This window comes from Acromyrmex echinatior, chromosome 7, assembly GCF_024713525.1.
Source record: "Acromyrmex echinatior isolate Ae372 chromosome 7, ASM2471352v2, whole genome shotgun sequence".
Lineage (NCBI taxonomy): Eukaryota > Metazoa > Arthropoda > Insecta > Hymenoptera > Formicidae > Acromyrmex > Acromyrmex echinatior.
Window position 1 is genome coordinate 10,356,594 of NC_141858.1, and position 19,784 is coordinate 10,376,377.

The window sequence follows — 19,784 nt, forward strand, 5'->3', positions numbered from 1 at the left end:
TGAATCAAAATTAAAATTAAACTACGTAGAAACGGGCATTAGATACATCTATTGCAAATGGTTTATTTTAATTTCTTATCCAGAACATTATTAATAAATATCCAGGACATTGTTAAATATTAAACTACAATCATTTATTCCCTGGATAAAACACAGAATGTAATTAAATCATAATGATACCATGCACTGAAAAAAAAGATTGGCTGCTGCAGTAAATTAGATAGTAAAATATGGCAGCCTATCGAAAGTCTATACTGACATTGCGGACCAAAAATTGGCTGTTGCTACCAAAAATTAGCTGCTACAGTCAATTAAAAATGCTATGCTATATTTTACCATCTTTTTTCCAGTGTAGAACGTCATCATGACGTCATTTGATATTTAAAAAATAAACTTATAAGTGACAAAGGTAGTAAGATCATAGTAATGTCCTTATGATATTATTATAATTTCTGTATTCTACTTAAATTAATATAACAGCAGTAATGAATCAAGATAATCGCCGTCGAAGAGGTTCGCAAAATTTCCATTGACTCGTCCGACGCCTGTGGGAAAGTGTGAAATTATTTATATCCAATATGAAATACATATACATCCACATTTACCGCATTCCTGCCGGCGAACAAGGGCAGGTTTCTTCGCAGGGGAAGAAGATCTCGACAAGATAGCCATTACGCGCGATGCACCGGGAACGCGAAGAGCGTAGGCTGACTATGAGGGGTGGAAGACCCGTCGCGTTTTCTCGTCGAAAGAAAAGGAATCAAAGGCCGGCAGAAGGCCGCTTTCAACAGGAGAGGACCGACAATGCTTGGACGCGGAAGCTGCACTCTTCGTCCCTCTGTCCATGTATGTGGATCTGCCATGTATCGGTATCGCTTTCTGCCGGGCCAGGATAATCCGCTTACGTCGGTCCAGCCTCCTTTTTCTCCACCTCCTCTCCGTAAAGGGACATTGTTGCTGGAGCATTGTGAGAAAACAGCATTTTCGACGCTCGAGGTGGCGACAAGAAGAGGACTTAAACTCATCACCGTCACAACAATCGGCACCGCTCGGCGTGGGAGGACACCAGGACACCGGCTGATGCACCTGACGCGAGTTGCGTGTGTATGCACCCGCCCGGGGATGCCTCTTATGCAATTTCTCACAGGATTGATAATAATTTTGGTAAGATCGAGGGAAGATCGCGAAAGCACTCTATTAATCCAGCGTTATACAGTCAGTATATATATATATATATATATATATGAGCATCGTCACAATTCTGTGAAAGAAGCTGAGTATATTAAAAATTAAAATTGTATTTTAAAAGTATGTATTATATGTATTTACTAAAGTACATTTATTTAACTCATCTTTAGCTATTTGTTTTATTAGATTATTATATTGTATTTTTTATATATAAACTGATGAATGCGTTTTTTCGAGCCAACACAGGTTCTTGGTGTGCAACAATTTATTATTTCATAGAATTAGACTAGTAAACGTTTCAATATGAAATAATAAATTGTTACCCATCAATCAAGAGCCTTGTTGTTACTATATTTAATTATTGTATTTTCAATAACAATCATTATTATTTAGCTTTTCAACTGACCTTATAAATATGCGTTATATCAATAAGATTTATAATCATCTTTATAATTTTAAATTTATTATATTCTATTTTGAAGTTCATGTAGCAATATTGTTTAATTTAATTATATATAAATCATAGGCGATTGAAGAAGACTTTATAAAGTCAAAATTAGTTTCGCTTAACATATTAAATACAATTAATAAGTTTTTAATATCCTTTGTTAGCTCATTTTTAGTCATTTATCTCATTAGATTATTATATTTGTCGACGTAATTTGTCCAAACTTAACTTTTAAAATATCTTAAAAATTTCATATTACTATAATTTAAGTTTTTATACGCGTGTTTTAATGTTTTACATTTTTTGCCATATATAATATTATAAAAAAATCTCGTAACTTAATACTTTTTGTAAATCAATTTTCGCAGTAAGGATCAAACCTCGCGATATCGCAGCGCCGGATATCTCGATGAAGGGTTGCCAGTCGGCGTGGACACCCCGACTGGAAGGGCTCATATAATCTCATGAATACATAATCCAGACGCAAACAACCGCCACGCGTGCCTCGATTTAAACGGTCGCGATATTTCACGGATTATAACGCGAATATTTGCACTATTTTTCACGGTGTCTCGCCCGAGATTCCGAATGTCGTTCTACCAACGGTGTTCTCGTTCTGAGATCTCAATCCTTTCGTTCCCACATTATTCCTGAATGTGTCAAAAGCGATGCACAAGTATTACTTTAACGGTATGTATATATTTGGAGAGGATAGCGTATCAATTCTATTTTTTATTTCTTAAAATTATCTTGCAGGATTGTTTAATTTATTACAGTACGAATATTGACTTTATTTATTGGATTTATTAATTTATTATGTAAGTATCTGGATTATATATTATATAAACTACTTCGAAAAAATTGTACCAATAAATCGGAAGATGTATATTTTTAAAAATTATATTATCAATATAATTTTATCAAGCGGATATAATTTTACAATTCAGAACAATTTATTAGACATCGATTTAGGCGTTTTTAATTTTTCAAGCAATGTATGATTTATTTTTAACAAAGAAAGTTATGGATATAAGAGAGTAAAGAGTACATTTTTTGTCTCGCAATTGTCGTATTCGCGATTACGTGAAGAAACAAGATTGATTGACAGAAATCGAGTTTTAAAAGGCGACACAAAGCGTCAATGCAAATATAGATAGTCCTGCTGCAATCTCATAGCTTTTTTTCACAGGATAAATCAATACGATAAAAAAGCTTGGCGTTGATGGATGAGATCGGATTATTGTCTTCTTCGAACTATAAAAAAATCTTACTTGTAGATAAATATAATAAGTCAAAGAACGGCATTAAAACTATCATTCGAAAAGTTCGAAGAGAAAACCTTTACTTTTGTTTAAAAAAATTCTAGAAATTGATTATAGGGAAGTAGGGGCAAAATAGTTGACACAAATTTTTGTCAAAGAGTATTATTATTGCAATTAGACTTAACAGCTAAATTGATTAACACGCGTAAACGCAAATCGTAAAAAGGAGTTCCAGGATAATTATTAAGGCAGTTACGAGGTTTGACGAATCGTCAATCGTCCCTTGCTGGACCATCTTCCCTTGTCGATCGCGAGATAATTAATGGCAAACCCGTCCAGGTCAATTAAGTCGCAATTACAAACGAAGTTTCGTTATGTACAACGTATATCCTATAAACATCGAAGCGGATCTCGCTAGATGAAATTAGAATAGGCGAAAAATATACAGCGAAGTAGACCGAAGAATTCCTTTTCGCGAAGATGATCCTTCTTCGCGTGCTTCAATTTATAAAATATTTACAGTCGCGGGCTGTTTGTTCCAGCTCGTCGAGCGGAAATGTATTCGTTAATACTAACTAGAACAGCAAAGAACTAGTCATTGAATTCGTTTCTGCAACATGAAAATGAAGTTTCGCATTTTCCAAATGCTAGACGACAGTGATTACGAATATTATTGCAATGTTATTGGAGAGGCTCGCGCGAGTACAAAATAAATATTGTAGAATCCTGATAGAATGGAATATTTACAATGTCGATATCAAAAGTGCTCGTCCATCGCTCTCTTAAAGTCGCTTTCCAAAGTTATATTTATATTAAGAATTATAATACATAATTAAAATAACATATAATTCTTAATATATTTGTATAATTGAGAATATATATATGTATATATTGCTGTTGATTAGTGCCAGCTTTTGTCGTAAACTAGACGGAGGTATATCTTTAATAATATTACAGCCGACGCTCATACCTCGCAGATGTAATATCAATCAACGTTATCACATCTCCTAATTCGCATTCGATAATATTCCAAACTGTGCAACGTAATGACGAATGTCTAAAGTGACGAAGGAAATATAAAAGAAAGAGACAGGGGTAGAATAAATAACACAATTTATTATTATACTCCCGTTTAAATAACACAATCGGAGCAAATAAAAATTGAGAATGTTAAAATAAAACAGCGATAACGCGCAGTAGACTAATATGTAATCGGGTAAAACAGTAATAAAATTTGTTATCTAGTAAAAGTAACATGTAAGATGGTATGACAGACGGGAATTTGCAAAACGCAAATTCCACGTTCGGGATCGTTATATCGGACAATAAATCGCCGGCGCAACTCGGAGCAAAGTTACACGCTCGAGACGATCCTCGCTCGAGATCGTGGATCACGATCGATATCACGTAACGTATGAGCGTAAGCTTAAGCTAAAATCGGCAATATGCGAGCGTACCGATTGGAGCGATAAGTTACAGGATGATAAGTTACAGAGGCATTCGAAGAAAGCATGCACACAGAACGCATTCTCACTTTTCATATTTTTTTCTCTCTCATTCTCCCTTTCTCACTTCCTTACAAAAATAAGTTGGACGGAACAGACAACGAGTATCCTCGTAATTTATCTTACCCCCATTTCGAAAGCGATTAGGCCATCCGGTTGGAGGCTTGAGCTCCTCTTCCCTCACCATTCCGCGAAAACGCTTGGCAGACTGCGAAAGTCTATCTGTGCTAAGGGTGCTATTACATGGCTTTAAGCGTGTGCAGGGTGATTTCATATGTCGCGACCCGAGGATAACGCGAAAGTAGTGAGGAGATGAATATGAGGTAAACGTCCCAATCACCGAACACGTACCTATGTCCGGACATTTATAAAAAAAACTTTATTTATTTTCATTATTAATCTCAAATGCTTTTTTAAAATATCTTCTTCTAAATAAATTTAAGTGTCTACACATAAATACAGTTGTTTACTAAAAGATTGCAACATTTTTTCTCGATAACTTTCAGAAGTCTTCATGCAACCTGTTCATCGAGCGATTGGTTCTTACTTATGAATCCATAATCCAGGCCTGTCCAAATTTGAGCTCCGGAGTGATCGACTCAAAAAAAATCAATGTGAATCAATATGAATAAGATTTCGGAGAATTGTAAAGTATTGAGATGCGTCTGAGCAATGCTTATCAACACTTTACAATTTATGAAATCTTATTCATATTAAATTTTTTGCGTCGATGGCTTTGCGTTTTAGTTCCGGAGCTCAAATTGGACAGGCCTAATATCATCATTTATGTTCAATATTACGCTTTACGAGCAGGATAAGTTCGAAAAAAGGGTTGCGAGCTTTTAGTAAACGAGTGTACGTGCCCGGTCATTGGGACGTTTACTTAATGAGAATTTACCCGTATAAAAATAGAAAATAAATCGCTTTTTACGATTCTTGCCGTAAAATTTTTCCACTTTCGCGAAAAATAGTGGATCTTTCCCCAAACCTGTAATATAATTCTTACTGGTCTACTTTTCGTCTTTATTTCGAAATTCTGTCCGTTCCCTTTGATTTCTGCTTTTTGCGTAAAATTATTTCTCTACAATGTTCCAGCGTCACGAGCAAAACTGAAACGATTTTATTTTCTTTAACACGGCGATTCACATCTTTGTGGATCTATAATGGAAATTCCCTTTTCTAACACGGAAAAGGTCGGGGCAGAATATCGTTACGAAGGTATGTGGTAGCGACGCGCTGTACAAAAAAGAAAAAAAAAAGAAAAAATACGTGGGACGTAAAATTAACAAAATGAGAGTTGTACGCTTTATTACATAATACTTCGAGGCAACGTGTTAAAAGTTGTAATTAATATCTATATCTCTTGGGCACCGCTTTTTGCCCTCTCATTTGTGCAACGCACGATTCTCTTTTCGTCGAGGACGAGAAAATGTAGGGTCTCGCTACGCGGAGGATGATCGCACGATCGAGTATTGCACTATGTAATAAATAATCCTCTATTGGCAGCAATATCAAGATCGCCTCCCGCTACGTTGAAAGGGAAAGCTCAACGATCGACTTAATACAGAAGACGTGATACACTTAATGATTTAAATAATATAAAATCAGTGGTAAAAGATTCACTATTATGACAATGGTAACAAAAAAGAATATGCGAAGAGCGCCTCGGATTATCTTGCCTCGATCTCTTCCGATTTATCGCCTTTTCGAATAGCGATCCGCGTGACACAATTCCGAAAGCGAAATATTAAAAGTAAGAATATTAAAAATCGTAATATACGAAAAGGTCGTCGCCACGAGATCAAAAGACAGTGAGCGTTAATCCTCGCCGAAAATTGAATTTTAAAAATATCGCTAAGCGGATTCTCATTAGGTAATTAAGATTCAAAATTACAAGTCACATATGCAGGAATATGACAAAGAATGCTATACAAAAACAATATTTATTCCGCGATAAATATTGTTTTCACTAACACTGATCCAATTTTCGCGTTACGAGGCAATGCGGGTGCAATACAAAAATATAGACTTTCCTTTTGCGTTACAATTCCACGAGTGCAACGTTTAAATTAATACTGTTCGATCACCGCCTTTTAATTTGTCGCGACATGAATAAAACGAGAAACAAAAATAATCTTACAAAATACTATGTAACAAAATGTCTTACAAAATTTTCTCCAGCGTTCGAAATTTCACTTCGCTTCTCCATATCCTCTGCATGGTAATAGTTAAAACGTTCATTCGGCGACAAAAATAGAGTATAAAAAATCATTCGAAAATCTTTAAAAATGCACTTTAATAGCACGTATAATAGCGGCACCGCGTCGATGCTTCAATATTTAACTCTGTGAAATATTAGGTAATCAAAAACATCGGGATAAAATGCAGTTCATGATTCAAGGATGCTACCGCAAAAAAATAATTTAACCGTGAATATAAAAACGAATCGTTCATCGACACGCGTTTTTCCCGTTCCAATTCCCAATTCTTTCCCGTCCTTTTAGGCGCGTACAAGCTCTCGCTTAGGCCCTCTCTCACTTTATATCTTACGATTTTATCTTCACGAGGATCAAGGTATCTACGCCTATGTCAGAGTTTTATTAGTAAACGGACGCAAATACCTCTTTCAAAAATACAATTTCTCTAGGAAAGGTGTTATACTACGTTACGCTTCGTTATTCGTTTAATCGTATTAATCATCGTCGCCTTGATCATTTTCGCGGACTTGAGGCTGATTCAGCTGAAATGTTCGATAATCGTGTGTGATCTGTGACAAGAAAAGTGTCATTCCGCTTTATTTTGCACAAACGAACCGATGAACTCGCTTGGGACATTCCCTCGTTAATTTCTATACGAATTTCGAAATCAATATACTGATGCATCGGGATTTGGCAAACTCATTTATTATCCTTGTTTCGTTATTACTTTGTTTAGACTTTAGGCAATGTTAAAGGATAATATTAAAGTTTACAAATAATATAAAAGTATTGTTAATTGATGCATGGAGAGATACAAATGCTTCCAATGATAAAAGCGAGCTTAATGTTGATATTTTTCTCTCGCGCGCGGATTATTCCGCGTTTAATGTAATTTCTTCTTTAAAAACTTCGATATGTGTTTTTATTGTTTTAAAAATATATTATACTTTTAGATATATTTCTAAATTTTCTAAAAACAATTTAATCGATTTGAATTTAAAGAAACACACATGCTAAGAAATACTTTTAAAAGTTGACACGTTTTTTTTTTAAAACTAGTAAGATTAAATTAATCCTGATGTTTCAGTATAATATTAGATATGTTTGGCGACTGTGTCTTTTCTCACTTTCACCCGCCTCTCATTTAACTCCGCGAACTCTTCTTCACAAATTTCTTTCTTTCCACGCCTTCACTGACACTCCCTCTTTCTCTTTTCATTTTTTTTCCATTAATGATGACAAGTAGCACGACTCGTCCGACCGTTCAACGACTAAGTAACGAACGTCTGGCAATTTTGTTCGCTTTCTCTAAGCTGCGCTATTGCGGGGAAAACAACGACAAGGAAAAGGCGATCAGCAAACGGATTGATCGAGGACGATGGAAGAAGGCGGTAGCAGCAGAAACGTTCTCACGGACGTTTCCTCAAAGACGAGCCGTGATCTTGTTGCTACTCCTTAACAAAGTTTCGTTTCGCTTCTATTTGGCGGACACAATGCGATCTTTGTTTCACCACTGCTGAGTCTCGTCGAGAGGAAATCAATGGTAGTCGACCGACGAGATACTGACAGTCGAATTCACGAGGGTCTCAGACGACGCCATTCTCAAGGTCACTCAAGGCTCCTGATGAGCACCGCCAGTTCGCGGAATGAGGCGCCGAGTTTGCCGGGCGTCGATTGCTTCTTCAACAGGATCGCCCGTATCGCCGAAAGCTTCTCGTAGCAGGAAAGGCACTTGTGGTACCTGAAAGGAAAAGGAGAGAAACGCATAAAGTTTCCATGTCGAAGACGAGGCGACAAAGTTACATTACATACAGAAAATATCATCTTTTCTAACATTCTTAAGAACAACACAATAGTTAAGTATAGTCTTTTGTACTTAAATTTTTGCGTAACGTCAATGTATTAAATATATCAACAAGATAAATTGATAATTTAAAAATTGAACGTTGCTAATAAAATCAATAGAAGAAAATTCAAACAAAAATATTTATAGATATAATATAATAAATAGAACTCACCGTTCCTCTCGCGATACGTCGACACCGATTGTGTGAAGGGGTGCCTCCACGTTGGATTTTATCACCGAGGCGAAATTACGAAGAATAAGTCTCAATGCCGAACAAGCTACTGTTATGTACCTGAAACAAACCCAATTTGGACAAATTAATAATAATAAAACATACATCATACAGAATAATCTAAAAAATATAAAACTAATCAAATAATATTTCAAATAATTTCAAATAATAATAAATTTATCACTAAAATATGTATGCGTGTGTTAAAATGTAAAATGTTTAACGTTAAAACAAACTATAAATGAACTATGAATGAACAGAAAAGTAAATTAAACAATATATATATTTTTTAGCTATTTTAATTAAATATACTTTAGTTATTGTATATGTACTTTAAAGCTATTTTAATTAAAAAAAAAAACCAAAATAAACAAGGTGCTATATTATGTAATTTATAACTCGTTTGTCTAGGAATGGTTCGGACGTTCAGGATCAAAACAATCGTGGAATGAGGATGGTAGCCGGTCTCGCAACACTGGTTCGGTCACGCCTGGTCCGTTCGGTAAAACGAGCGTTATTAGGCCCGCTAACGACGTCAATAAATAACGAAAGGCGCGAAAGGCTTGCCTGCACGATTCAGCACGCTCTCGCTTTCGGACGGACGGGCGATAAAGGGTTCGAGCTCCCGTTCGAATCGGCGAGACGAATCGCAAACAGTCTCATGAATGCAACGTGCACGATGCCGATCGACAATACCACGTGTAATGCACCGTGCACAACTCGAATTTTATGCGACTTGTAACAAAATGTGAAACCAATAGGAGAATAGTCGTAGGCTTTGAGAAAAAGCCTTTCTCGTGGATATTTCAACTAAAATAATCTTACAGATTACAATTATTTAGATAGATTGAGTTGATTTAAATAACAAAATAATATAATTTGAACATATTGAAAAAAAAAATTTTATAAAATAATAATTCTTCAGAGTAAAAGTAGAGAAATCAGATTGCAGAGGTCTCGTTGACTTTGCAAGTTAATATTGAATTTACTTCCATTTATCGTATTTAATCTTATCATTTCTGGTGTACCAAACGATACCATCGATACATTAATTACAACAATTTAATTTTTCTGATTTCATTTTTATGAATGTAATTTATACTTTGTCAAATAATTTTTAACGTTTTACGGCTAAGAATGTGTTTTTCTTACCAGAATTAGAAGAGATCTATAGGGATGAAGCTGGACGGTAAAGAGGGGAACAAATAGACGACAAAGGGGGATGCGAGAAGCAATCGCGAAATTGGAAAACGATCGGGCGGAGCACAAACCCTCCCCTGACATGTGACACGCGTCTAGACATTCTGGCCGACGATCTCTTTTTTTTTTCTCACGAGGCACGGTTCCAGGACGAAAGGCCGCGACGAACGAGCCGTGAAAATGACGAGCAGGCTGTATGCAAACCGTCACTACATAATAAGTTGTGAGATGTGTATATTTGCCCATGTCGATTTTGTGTCCCATCGATGATTGCGAAATCAGAATATAAGAAACCATTGCTCTTCAAAAAATACGAATTTAACAAATACAAACGATTCCCATCTCTATCTTGCTATATTCTACTTTCTATATCTCAGAAATAAATTTTAAATTAAAAGTAAGAATTTTTAGAATCAATTATTTCTATATGATAATTAGATAGAAAGTTAGTTGGATAATTAAAAATAATTTTTTTAACTTTCAACTTTTAAATACCGGTAATTAAGTAGCAAAGTAGTTGTATAAAAAGTTTTATTTTTAATAGAATTAACAAAATTAACTTTATGTAAAGAGAGATTACTTCATGTAAAGATGTCAACTTTATGTTATATAAATTTGTTATATATATATATATATATATATATATATATATATATATATATATATATATATATATATATTAAATATCTCTAATTTATTTCCAAGTAGAATGGCAGGTACCAATAAATGACTTGACGGCCTATTACGAACGAACGACAGCTGCTCAGCGACGGATAATTAGTTTGAATTCACTTTTCACGGTATTAAGTATATACGCACAGGGCGCTAATACCGACCGCTCGACCGCTATTAACTGGTTCACTGGCATTGTTCCAGGTAATCAGCACGAGTAGTCTAATTACAACAATATATTTTCTAGAATTATATTGTCAAAGAAATCTTATTTTTTTAAAATAATTCAAGGATATACATAAAAATCCAAAATAGGAATTGTAAAGAAATTTTTCATATAATTCAACGTCCCATTAAAAGAAAGATTGGCTGAATATGGCATAGCATTTTTAATTGATTGCAGCGGTCAATTTTCGCTTGCGTTAGCTTATCGAAATTCTGTACTGACATTGTGGATGGTTGCTAACGCAACTAAAAATTGGCTGCTGCAGCTAATTAAAAATACGATGCCATATTTTACTATTTAATTTGCTGCAGCAGCCAATCTTTTCTTTCAGTGCAGATTTCAAATTCTCTCAAATATAAGTAATCTCAATCATTCTAAGAAAGATTCTATCAATTAATGAGAACATACAGGGTGACAATTGTTGAAATTAAATAGCTGTTATTTCATAATGAATGGACAGAATAAATTAAATATATCCTAATCATCCTGCGTGCACTGAAATAAATACATACTTGGCAGAAGACAAGAAGAGAAGAAAGGGGAAACTTGTTGAAGACATCAGGTGCTCGATCGAAATCTAATTTTAGGGAGGGTTACGAGTTGATCGGAAGTTGTGTAACGATCTGCCGCTCAATAATTAATTGTTAAATCAATATCAAATAATTTCAATTTCTAGATCGAGATTGCAGGGATAGAAAATTAATTATAACATAATAGAATAGCGTTGATTTTTTTAACCAGAAAATAAAAATTTGTGACAAATATTATTGAAAGCTAATAATAAGATATAATAAAAATCTAATGATATATATTACAATATATAAAATAAATTTAAAAAATGAATTAATGCATACATATATAAAACTAAGCAGATCAAAATAATATTAACACTTTAGCAGACAAATGAAAATCTAATTTCTTCCTACATAAAATATTTTGACAAAAATTAAATGTGGAGCCAAGGGTTAATTAAGGCTCCTAAAATTCACGTGAGTGATTAGGAATCGTTATCAAATTATATCTCGATAATGAGAAGGCAGAGAGAGATTCTTACGAGGCAACACGTGCCCAAGGAATAAAGAACGCGAGGGTGAGTAATGGTAGTTCACAATAAAAACGCGGAAGGAAACAGTCGTTCCTCGTCACGACAGAGCAACAGCTTGGAACTGAGGGCAGTCGGTTAATCACCCACTTTCGTACGTCAAACGAACATAAAAGACAAGCTTCCTCCCTCCTCACTCGGATTTATAGTCAAACGGTCAGGAAGTGGCGCGTATCTGACGAGAAACCGTTTAAATTCGCTGTTATAACGGTAATTTAAAACTTTATCTCGAATGAAATGTCTACTTCTGTGTTGAATGTAATCACAATGAAATTTAGTTTAATCTAATTTCAATTGATCACTCATTGTAAAAAGATTCATTTGCTTCAGTCTTTTTAGTTTAAATAATTTCTCAAATCTAGAAATATATATATATATATAAATCTACAAATTTAAATTTTTTAAAATTTTCTTAATGTTTTAAAACCTACTTCTTTCTAAATTTGTAATTTTTAAATTATAAACTATAAAAATTTTCTTTGTCTAAACGTGCTCATTTAAATTTTGTTTTATGTTACTCTTCAACGTGAGTCTAACTCTCAACAAAATTTAATCGGCGACCGTTTGGCATTGAAGATGACACTCGGTCGTTTTATCTGTCTACTGTCATTGCATCGGCATATGCGAGCTTGGTGGCACTTCAGATTTCAATTCGTTTGACGAACAATACGATTCAGCGAGCGACAGGAATAATCCGCACGTCTCGTCGCATTTGCATCTGCCGCTATCTCCCATTGTCTCGGCTAATTTCGCGCATCGCCCTAACGTTCGCCTCGGGTTTCCCCGCTTCGGCAAATTAGCCATTCCCATAGTGCACCCCCGTTTGAGCACCCTTTTGGAAGGGGTGTCCGTTTTCCAATACAAATGCCGTGCGCGCAGTGTTTCGCTATTGAAGGTGAAGTAATCTTAGACGATAATAGATGCAAAGCGTGCCACGCGGAGAGCAATGAATATTCACCGTGTCATCGCTAAATATACACGCGTGATGCGATGCGGACAATGAGATGCGGATGCCCGATGCAATCTGACGAGAATGCAAATACGACACTGATTTTAAAACGAATCAACTTGAAAACATGATAAGCTTGAAAAAAATATTCCGCACAAGGAAATAGGTCATCAGACTACTTAAGATAACGATACAAGTCATTTGCAAAATAATCTCGCTGTTTTTATTTCACGTTATAATCGAGATTATCGATAATGAAAAATTAATTATCTCGAAGACATCAGAATTTCTTAGAGAATATTAATAGGAAAATGTAAAACAAAATATTTCATACTCACATTTCATATCTACTTTGAAAAAGTTCACTGATAGGACCCAGTAAGGAATTACACAGATCCAAGTTCCACATCGTTCTGCGAACAGAAATTAAAAAATAATTATAAAACACACCGTGTTAATTATTATGTGTAGTATATAAATTCACACCGAATTATCTAAGCTTCAGCTTAATCGATAAAGATTTTTCCACACTTGTTGTGTAATCACATTCATGATCTTAAGAAATTTTTTTAATATGATTAAAATTATCGAGTCGATAAAATTACGTACGGTTTTAATGTGAGGATACTCAAAAGATCCACAATGACTGCTAAATCGTTCATCGCGACTGCAGAGTCCACCGCGGCCTGAAATCAATATTACGTTATATTTTTTCGCCTTATACGTCTCGTACGTTTCAATGCAAAATCAGATGAATAACAACCTTGAGATCCTTATTTTGCCAGAGGGAATAAATTATCTGTAATGAGCGATGTCGACTCTTAAGTACCGCCATCATCGAATCGTGACTGCGCATCATGCTGTTCAGCACCTCGGTCTCAGACATTTCCGTTAGCACACTCTGGGGATAGTCTAACGCCGCGGGACTAGTGTAACTGTGCTGTAAAACGTAAATAGAAGAGAATTAAATATAACTTGGTAACTTTCTCGTTATATAAAAATGGAGAATTTATTATTAATTTTGTTATTTGCACAATTTATAAGTGAAAGGATTATTCACCGGTAAGAAATTTTCCACGTCCAAACCATACGGCTTGTCGGTGCTCATCGGCACCAATTCCTCTTTGTCTGTGACTTTCCTTATTTGCGAGAGAATCGACTTTGGGATTTGAGGGAGTACATCGATCTTGGGATTTGGTGGGACCTGAGCCTTATTGAGTAGCTTCCTCGTAGACGATGATGTGTTCGTGGAGGCATTACGCGCCGACAGCACAGTTGAGGTAGCAAAATTTCGGTTGAGCGACGTCGACCTCGATTGCGCTGTATTTGGCCTATTCAACGCAGGATCCGAGGGACTATGTCTTATATTATTAATTCTGCAACAAAAAGGTCATCCAAACATTACATAATCGTTATAGAATATAATGTTATTTCATATACTGTTAAAAATGTGATGAAATTTAATGTACTTTTAAGCTACACAAATTAAATTCAATTTTATTGAATTTACACTAAATTAAATTTAATGTATTTGCAACTGAAAAGTAAATTTGTGTACATGTGCATGAAATTTATTTTTTTCTTTTTTGTATTTTTCATACAATTTTATGAAGTAATACATTTTTTATTAAATTTTATATAAATTTACATAAAATTTAATGTAAGTAAACGTTAAATTTAAGTTACTTATAATTTCATTTTTATAAACAACATTAAATATTTTTAATGTACCTGCTTGAAATTTGCTTCCATTACATCTAACGGAAGCAAATTTCTTTTTTTTTTTTCAACAGTATAATTAATTTTCAATCTTAATTAATTTTGTGAGCAACATATATTCTACATTCTACTAAAAGACAATTATTTTCTCTTAAAAACTGCAAAATAAACAAAAAATTAACTTGGACAAATGAAATAAAAAGATCTTTCTTTATTAATTTCTATGCAATTTGAATTTTCTATTATACTCATTAATATTTACGATAATTATTTTCCATATTTATGTACTCGAAGAGAATCTTCATTGTCTATTATTACGCAAGAATTATTACTTACTGTACAGGATAGTCACTTTCGTATCCCTGTTCCCCGTCCCTACTGCTCTGCCTCTTCAGGCAATGTTTCGGGGAATCCGGGCTAGGTACTCTGTTCTTCAGCTTGCCATCATCCATAACAGGAATTACCGCAGCCATTGGTGCAACGCGTGGCGTTAAGGTCGAGTTCGACCTTTGTGGTCCTAAAGGATGAGACGGCGCCGACATCGTTTGTTCGGTGGTGCTCATCCTCTTCCCTGGGAACGGCGTGATGTTTTGCCGTAACGGCGGTATGGACGCGAAGTTTTTGGACGCCCTTTGATTCAAGCCATTGTTCGCCTGCAGATTCGTCCTGATCTGGCTCGTCGGCATGATCGAGTTCCTCTGAACTGGCGGCGAAGACTTGATTGGTTGAACACGCACCGGCACCGGTTTTGCTAGGGACAACGTGGGCGCCGGCGGGGGTGGTGAAGAAGGGGATGGCATCGACGGCATGTCCTCGCGCTCTATCGTGCTCAGGTTTGACATTGAGGTAGAGAGATTTTGCAGTATCTGTGGTTGTGCCGGATCTAAAATAAGTTGATAATATATCAATTACATTCGTCCTCTTCTTCTAAGAGAAGTTATTACAAAATTACTTTAAAACAAAGTAACAGTAATCATTTAAAGAACTTAAGACTTGTTTTTCCTGATATAATTAAAAATATTAGATTTATAAATTAAATTTATAAATAAAATTTATCCATATTATTCAACTTTCTTGAAGTTCGTATTCTAACATGCATTATACCAAGATTGAATATTATATCAATATTTACACTTTTTTGAAAGATTCTAATACTATGATAGTAAAAATTTCATTTCAAAACTTATATCATAATTTAGTCCAACGCAATTCGTGCAAAGGTTATCGAAACTCACCTATGTCATGAGGCTCCTGGAAAGCCTCGGGGGTTTCGGGAGGTGGTGTGCGAGACACTGCAACATATCATGCACGGCATGCTCATTCACAAACTGTACAGCGTTTGCATTCACATTTAAACGTGTTTGACATATTGTGTGTGTGTTCGCTAGTGATCGCGAGGGATTGGGTTAGATATTAGTCTAGAATTTTTGTCATACACGCGCGCACACACTCGGTGAACAATGAGACATTACAAGGCGGATGTAACAAATCACTTACACGCCCTGCTCGGTTGAAAAACGTCCCTGTACTCGGTTACGCTGGGTATGTCCGCATAGGTGGCCTCGTCCTCTGGATCGGTACCGGATTTATCCGCCTCTTCTATTGTTCGTACATCCAATCTGCAAGCGCATATAAATATGTGTTACGATGATCAATTGATGTAAAACTTGTGGTTAAAATTAAACTTCATAAGGCAAAAACGTACGTATGCTTCTTCAATCCGATCGGTCGTTCTTTGGAAAAACTCTTCCTCAAGGAATTTCCATGACTAAATGGTGAACTCACGGCAGATATTCCTCCCAGTGGTGCAATTTTTTTTAAATCACATATATATAGAGCAACATTTGCGGTATGAAGACTCGCGCCGATCTGAAAAAATTTCCTGTCTTAGTAAAAACGACATCGAATGTACATATTCAAGAGTTCAAAATCTAGCATTTTGTTCTACCAATTGGTTTTGAGCTATGGCTATATCCTGGACTTTTCCCCAGTTAGTCGGTATCGTATCCAAGGTCCTGCCTGGCTCCCAGCCGTAAACCTTTAAAACGTCATGGCTACCAGCAAAGAGACATTCTCCGCCTTGACTAAAGTATAGGCATCTGAAATAACGCATTAACAAAACAAATTAGCGTGATTAAGAAATTGCATTGTAAGATTATTGTTTTTCTCACCGAATGGCCGAAGAATGACTCTGTTCCGTGGAAGATACAAGCTGAAACGATTCTAAGTCCCAGAAATGGACAGTTCTATCGGCGCTGCCGCTGGCTAATAGGAATTCATGTGGATGAAACTCGACGGTTGTGGCCGGACCTCTATGTTCTGAAAATTCCCTTAGTTGTCTACCAGCCTTTAGGTCCCACAGCTAATTTAAAAATAACATAAAAGTCAATGTCTTTTGTCTCACATAAAATAATATAGAAAAGAATGAAAATCATGTTATACAATATATGAGATGATAACAAGGCAAGATAAGACATGATAAAAATACATTTTTCTGGAATATAATATTTATGACTCACCTTAACCATTCCTTCCTCCCCAGCACTAGCGATCCATTGTCCATCAGGACTGAATTTTAAACTATTCACAATTCTGTTGTGCCCTTTATACGTAAAAATACAGCCTTTCCTACGAATATCCCACAATTTAATCGCCGTATCCAAACTCCCAGACGCTAACAGCTCCCCATAAGGATGGAAGTCCATGCAACGTATCCCGGATTTGTGTCCCGTCAGCGTGCGCGCCAGCTTAGCATGCTCCAAGTCCCAAATCTTCAACGCGCCCGTCTGTGAGCCAGCGCATACAAGATCTTCCGTTTGGCCGAAACGTACGCATTCTATAGGAGTAGTGTGGCCACTTAGGCTCTGAAAATAAGTGAACATAAATCTCATGTAATTTTAACAAATTTAAATTCAATAACAACATTTAAGATATAATTTAGTATTTATGGCTCTCTCTTATTATATAATTTTAATAAATTTAAATTTAATAACAATGTTTGAGATACAATGTAGTGTTCATTGTTCTCTCATGTAGTATGTTATTGAAACAGAAAAAAAAATGAAATAAAGGTAAATATTTGTTGTACAAATCATCATTTAATCTTGAACTGGATAAAGATAACGGAACTGTTGCGCAACAATTACCATAATACAATTCTGCTTTCCGACGGCCCATAGATTCACCTTTTTGTCGTCACCGCCTGTGACCAGAACACGACCCGATTTGTGGCCCAACGCCAAGCAATTGACGTTTGGCGTATGGGCGACGAATTCCTCTGTGCCAAAAAAAAGAAGAGATATACATTTCATGTACTGATTTATTCATGTTAATGTGATGCAAGAGAGATACAATATAAAAGATTTTATAGCATGAATAATTTTTGTTTAGATTGATTTACTTATGAACATACAAGGATTATATAAATTTCTTTTTTCATATTGGAGAAAAATCAATCTATTTATTTGATAAATAAGAATCATCTGAACCTCTCAGAAGTCAAACTCATTAATTATACTTCTTGTAAATTTCTTAGTTTTATTATCCAAACAGTTTATAACTTCTTATCAATTTTTTCCACTTCTAATTTCATGGAATTGATAAATTTGACTTCTTAGAGATTCATTTACTATGAAACTACGGGCATGAAAATTCACACACAATGTCAACCTCTGTTCCTCTAATAAATAATTTCTCATTCTTAGGCTAAAGGTCACAAATCAATAAGTCCTGATCACATAATCAAAAATGATGAGTTGGAACAAAATATATAAATAGAGATTACAGATTTAGATTGAAAAATTAAAAAGATCAGCTCATTTCCATTGATAAGTAAAAATAAACTAATGTATTAAAAAAATTTTTCACAATTTAAATAATCTCTATATTTATCTATACATAAATATATATTTATTCTGTTTCAAATATTTTTAACTAAAATTAAAATTAACTTATTGATGACTTGTGGCATTTATCTAAGAATGGGAAGTTACTTAAAGGAGGAACAAAAGTTGAACATTGAAGTTTCATGCCTATAGTTTTACAAGCATCAAATAAATCTCTAGTCAATTATTCAATATCCTTGTCTTATTTAAAAAAAATAGAACTGTCATTCCTCCAATATAAACTGTTCATCCGTAAAAACAGGCGGAAAATCTCCGTCCATTATAATCCAGTTTCTGCTACCGTTTGCGCGAAAACGACTTCTCATTCTCGCCGCGGGACAAATTCCTGGTTTGTGCCAGATGTAACCATAATTGGAAGAAACTGGGAGGTAGCAGCTGAAGTGAGAAAGTAAACAGAGACTGTTTACCTGCGGAGATCTCGCGGAAAAGCAGGATTTTCGCGGAGGAGGGAAAAAAAGAAAGAAGAGGAGCGATGCAGCGGGAAAGAGAGAGCGTGAGAGAGCGCATGGCGCGCTCGCGCGCGCCAGGATATTCATATTCTTATGAACAAGGATGATCTTACGGAGCTTCCAGGACCTCCTCGTAGACGAGGCCATGTTCGTGCCGCGCGCGCGGACTTATTTGGCAGCGACGGTGGTCCGTGGTCCCGGTTGGCGCACGACGTACGATCTCCTCTCGCTGTTCGTGCCGCTGCGCGAACGTAACATGTTTACCAGCAGCAAACGGTAACAGCCTCCACTCTACTCGCGGTCTCTCCTCTTTCTTCGGCGACCGGGCACCGCGGCGCGTGGCGTCGCGAGGCGTCACGTCGTGTAGCGTCGCGTCGTCGCTCCCCGCCGGGGAGAACGTAGAAAAAAAGAAACGCGACGCTGTCCCGAGAGCGCGGAAAACAGATCGCTTCTCTCTCACTCGAGAAACTGCCAGTGCCACCTTCTCCTCGCTACCGTCTCGTATCTCATCTCACGAACCTGTCACTATCTCTCTGTCTCTCTTTCTCTCGCTCCACTCTGTTCCGTTCGTCTGACAATGTATCTGTGACGCGGCGTACAGGTCGCGAGGTCGCGGTTACGTTTCCTCGTTAGATGGCGGTAATCGCGTTATCTATCGCTGATAAAATAAATGTTTAATCTATTACTGATAAGTGCTAATAACATTAGGATTTACTGTTATCGATCTAGTAATTAATGTCGATAATGTCGGCGTTCTTTAATTACTTCCGGGCCCTCGGGGGCCCTTTTAGTCAGGATAAAAACTTACCAGAGCTTTGGCTGTTCTCGCTTGCATGACTGATAGTGGATGCTTTCCATTTGACACTGACGAGAATGACGAGAT

At 36.0% G+C, this 19,784-nt stretch overlaps 1 protein-coding gene and 1 long non-coding RNA gene across 3 annotated transcripts; one reads left to right on the forward strand and one right to left on the reverse strand.

Moving 5' to 3' along the window:
* Positions 1–3,993: 3,993 nt before the first annotated feature.
* On the reverse strand, positions 3,994–19,579 carry kat80 (katanin p80). 2 transcript variants are annotated; one of them, XM_011070088.2, is made up of 15 exons: positions 19,015–19,579; positions 17,694–17,824; positions 17,067–17,411; positions 16,719–16,909; positions 16,496–16,646; positions 16,253–16,416; positions 16,045–16,166; positions 15,783–15,839; positions 14,884–15,430; positions 13,889–14,204; positions 13,592–13,768; positions 13,438–13,514; positions 13,167–13,241; positions 8,620–8,739; positions 3,994–8,342 (listed from the first exon to the last, which is right to left on the reverse strand). In XM_011070088.2, exons 1-15 carry the CDS (start codon positions 19,046–19,048, stop codon positions 8,210–8,212), a joined length of 2,640 nt encoding a protein of 879 aa, XP_011068390.1. In that variant the 5' UTR covers positions 19,049–19,579; the 3' UTR covers positions 3,994–8,209. The 2 variants fall into 2 exon arrangements, with proteins under 2 accessions (XP_011068390.1, XP_011068391.1); XM_011070089.2 differs by lacking the exon at positions 15,783–15,839.
* On the forward strand, positions 13,681–14,749 carry LOC147909165 (uncharacterized). The gene is made up of 2 exons (XR_015545656.1): positions 13,681–13,777; positions 13,873–14,749. It is a non-coding gene; the product is annotated as an uncharacterized LOC147909165 (long non-coding RNA).
* Positions 19,580–19,784: the final 205 nt, after the last annotated feature.

Bases quoted from the DNA above. Each gene is read 5' to 3' on its own strand.
- kat80 (XM_011070088.2), bottom strand. From the start codon at position 19,048: ATGGCCTCGTCTACGAGGAGGTCCTGGAAGCTCC. The intron at 13,769-13,888 runs GTGAATAATCCT...TACGTTTTACAG, and splicing joins ACGTGGAAAATTTCTTACCG to CACAGTTACACTAGTCCCGC. The intron at 13,515-13,591 runs GTTGTTATTCAT...TATTGATTTCAG, and splicing joins GGCAAAATAAGGATCTCAAG to GCCGCGGTGGACTCTGCAGT.